Source organism: Mus pahari, unplaced genomic scaffold, assembly GCF_900095145.1.
Source record: "Mus pahari unplaced genomic scaffold, PAHARI_EIJ_v1.1 scaffold_10131_1, whole genome shotgun sequence".
NCBI classification, from domain to species: Eukaryota; Metazoa; Chordata; class Mammalia; order Rodentia; family Muridae; genus Mus; species Mus pahari.
In genome coordinates, this window is record NW_018394049.1 from 29,275 (window position 1) to 33,681 (window position 4,407).

Here is a 4,407-nt window from a genome sequence, read left to right on the forward strand (position 1 = left end):
GGTGTCTTATAGTAGTCTCAAAGGCTAAAGCAGGTCTACAAAGTGAGTTCCAGGACAGCCAGGACTATACAGAGAAACCCTGTCTCGAAAAACCAAAAAAAAAAAAAAAAAAAAAAAAAACACCTCACACCCACAGTGACACACTTCCTCCAACAAGGCTAAACCTTCTAATAGTGCCACTCTCTGGGCCAAGCATATACAAACCATCACAGGAAATATATTGAAGAAGAAATCAGGGCAATAGTCATAGTTGGTGACCCAGGAAATTCCTAGGAGTAAGTATAACTGGGTCAGAAAGAATGGAATTGTGAAATAGGCTCAGAGGAAAGAAATTGAAGAAGACACTTAAAGCTTTGGAAAGATCCATGTCTGTCTATTGTCTGCATCAGTAATGTGAAAATAAATTCAGGGGAGTCTCCACCAAAGTCCAATCACATTCTCACACAAATAGAAATAAAAACCCTAAAATCATACAGAAGCACAAAAGGCCACAAAAGACTATGGCAATCCTGAGCAAGAACAGTGCTAGAAGCATCACAATGTCTGGTTTCAAATGGTAATACTGACCTGTACCAATGAACCTAGAGTGATACCAGCCCAAAAAATAGAAATGGAGACCAGTGCTGTAGATTAGAGGATGCAGCTACTTCCATCTGACCCTCAACAAAGTCAAGTAAAATAGTCTCTATAGGAAACAATGCTATTAAACAGGAAATCCACAGGTAGGAGGTTGAAACTACCCCCATCTCTCATGCTGCACAGAATCAGTTAAAATGATCATCCCAGGCCAAATGAACATCACTAAGGCAATAAACAGGAATGGATGCTGGTGAGGGCACAGTGAGAACAGAGCCCTTGACTACTAGAGGGAATATAAGTTATTGCAGTCAGTAAGGCAACCAGTGTGGCTATCATTCAAAAAGTAGAGCTAAAATTGCCATAGGCTCCACATAGGCTGCTTTTGGATGTATAGCTCAAGAAATCAAAGTCAGTATACAATAGAGACAATTATAACTATTATATTTATAGTTATGTTTATTATGGTCCTATTCACAATAGTCACTATGGAAGCAACCTACATGCTCATAAAAGCATGTATGGATAAAGGAAACACACAGACACACACATACACACACACACACACACACACACACACACACACACGATAGTTTTACTCAGCTATAGAGGAAATAATGAGTGGCTGGAATATGGCTCAGTGGATCAAGTGCTTGGGTTCAGATCCCTAGTTCCCTTGTACAAAGCCATGGAGATGGTTCAGTGGGTAATGCACTTGTCCTGCAAACATGTGGAGTGGAGTTCAGATCTCCAGAACCTACTTCTAAGCTGTTAGCTGCATCAGCACCCTGCAATCCAAGCACTTGGGAGGCAGAAACAAGTGATGCTGGCGGATTTCATGTTAACTTGACACAAGCTGAAAGGAAGGAACCTCAAAAATGCCTACTTAAGATCCAGCTGTAGTGCATTTTCTTAACTAATGACTTATGGTGGTGGGGCCAGCTCATTGTTGTAGGGCCATCTTTGGGCTGGTGGCCCTGGGTTGCATATGAATGCAGGCTGAGCAATCTATGAGAAGCAAGGCAGTAAGCAGCATCTCTCCATGGAGTTTGCATAGGCTTCTGCCTCCAGGTTCCTGCCCTGCTAGAGTTCCTGTCCTCACTGTTTCTGATGATGAACTGTTTTATGGAAGTTTGAGGAAAACAAACTGTTTCCTACCCATTTTGCCCTTCCCAGCCCAAGTCGCTGTTGATCATGATTTCATCAAAGCAGTCGTCACCCTAAGGAAGACAGGGGTTTCCCAGATTGAGCTGGAAAGCCAGATTAACTGGAATTGGCTAACTGTAGGATAAGTGAGAGGCCCTGACTCAATCAATGACGTTTTTGTGGGGAGTATGATCAAGGAAGATACCTTATTTCTACTTCTAACCTATACTCACACGTATGTAAGCAATGAAATTATTTCAGATTGAGGAATATTGAGAGGATTGGTGAACTGGAAAAAAGAGCAGTATGATTTAGGATTATTTAGGGGATGGTGGAGAAGAGCAAGAGGAGGGAAGGAAGAGAAGGTGGTGAAGATATGAATCCCATTCAGGTACTGCGTTTACATATGAAACATCAGTAGCAAAATTAGTTATTTTGCATGATTAATACATCCCGATGAATAAGATAGCTGTTCAAATGTGTGTCTTAATGGGGAGATGGTTGCTTATTCAGCTGCTATGTTGCTTTCATATCTTAATTAATTTCTTGACTTTATATCCTTGAACTTTACTGAAGGAGGATTGGACTGGTCTGGATTTCCTATCATTTCTCTCCCTGTTTTAAAATCAATGTTGTTGTAGATTTGTTATTGTTTTTCAGAGAACTCACAATCTCTTGAGATTTATAAAGCTACACCCCCCCCCGGTTGTTGAGCATTTGTGGGGACATACACTACTTTTTCATTTTTCTTTGTCAAGGACACACCTCCTCCCTGCTTGATGTGTAATTTGTGATGCTGAATGGGTAGCTACTGCTGGCCCTAAGCAGTCAGAGCATGCTCTCTGTTTCTCTAGTTAGCTGGGCAATCCCTTTGCTCTGATCTTGGGTGGGGTAGCTGACTGGGCTCTGTTGTTTGGCAAGACCACTTGTGGTCCTCATGGCAACTAGAATATGCTGCCTCAGTATGGTGGTATGTGGATATAAGTACACAAAAGATGTAACAATAGATTCACAAGTAAGTTGCAGATAGACCCTTACCTTTCCCCCATTCCTCTTGCTTGATGTAGTTCGCTGGCTTGTGTAGGAGAAAAGATGCAGTCACTACAGGATATTCATTTGCTCTGGAGAAGTGCATTTAAATGTTGGAAGGAAGTAAAGTTTATCAGTATCCCAGATAGCACTGTGGTTTCCTGCTCAGAGTACTATTGGCAAGTAAGAGTGTAGGGTCTGTTACTTCATGTTCCTCCTGAGGCATTTCTCAATTTCTTCTTTCGCTATGCTTTCTCATAGGAAATCTCTCAACTCGCACTTCCTGTAAGTTACTGTTGCTTGGCATTTCCTGCCACCTGGACAATAATGCCAAACAAAGTGAGCAGTGTCCTTAAGTGTTAGGCATGGATGAAGCAAAGTTCCTAAATGTGCTTCATCCCTATGGCCTGGTTTCTCCTTTTCTCTGCTAAAACAGAGATGTTGGCACATTTCTAGTTTCTTCCAAATAACACAGAAATGCATCAAACAAAAGGCAAATGTCTTTTAAAATGTTATTCTTTGGAAGCAATTGCTTGTTAACTATTTATTCCTAAATATCTTAATAGATGAGCTTATAGTTTTGATCAGGAAACATTCGTTTTTATTTTAGAATTTGTCTCTGTAAGCAATTATGCAATCCAACCCCATGAGGTGAACAAATGTTCTGTGTATACTAGACATACTGAGGAGTGACTTAAAGACCTCACAGTAGCTGTGAGTTTTACAATCTTTATCTTCAGGCAGGCAACAGGCAGTGAAAGGGGTGAACACACACACACACACACAAAAACACACACACACACACACACACACACACACACACATTCTTGTGTGGGCTTTTGAAACATCAAAATCCATACCCAAGTGACACACTTCTTCCAAAAAGCCATATCTATTCCTTCTCAAATAGTTCCATTATCTGTTGACGAAGCATTTAAATATATGAGTCTGTGGTGTCCATTAGTCACTTAAACCATCACATACAGAAGATGACTTGAACTAGAGATGGGAACATGTGGGGGACACGGAATGAGTAGGAGCAGTGGAGGGAACTATTTATTAAAGAAAATACATTATACTCATATATGAAATTCTCAACCTTGCCATTGCAAAGAAATGAAGTCCTTAACATGAAGCAAATCCTAACCCTCAAATAAGAAGCCATCATTGTTACCTTACAAGATGTTCAGCAATAGAGATGTGGGACAGAGCAGGGTACATTGGTTGATGTGTATCTGGCTAGTATCTTGGCCCTGGTTCTGGAGTGAGTGAGACATGAAATGGTGCTGAGCATGGATGTGCAAATGGAGATGAAATAAAGAAGTTGAAAAGTTTCTCCAGGAAATTTCTGCCTTGAAATCACAAGGATAAGAAGGGAAGCCTGGCCAGGGTTAGGATGCAGATGGAGAAGGCATTTCTGAGTATCCAGAAGCCCACAGCCAGAACACAACTGCATCTTCTGCTAGCCCAGCCCAGGCACTGATGCTCAGCTCACCCAAATCCAGGTCTTTATTTCTGCTGATTCAGAGCTGACTTGGTATCATTTTAAATTTTAATTAGTCATGTGCTTTTGTCATTGTGCACATCTTACCTTTAGGAAAGTAGAGATGCAAGGCAGTTCAGAAATTGTTCCAGGATGTCCCAGTTAGGGTTTAA

General features: G+C 41.1%; 1 protein-coding gene across 1 annotated transcript in view; it reads right to left on the bottom strand.

The window, feature by feature from the left end:
* Nucleotides 1-2,859, bottom strand: part of LOC110315849 (mas-related G-protein coupled receptor member A2-like) — a 19,058-nt gene extending 16,199 nt beyond the window's left edge. Inside the window, exon 1 of the mRNA XM_021189797.1 lies at nucleotides 2,761-2,859. Within this exon, the coding sequence (XP_021045456.1) occupies nucleotides 2,761-2,771 (11 nt within the window). The 5' untranslated portion in view covers nucleotides 2,772-2,859. The remainder of the gene's footprint in view (nucleotides 1-2,760) is intronic.
* Between the last annotated feature and the right edge of the window lie 1,548 nt (nucleotides 2,860-4,407).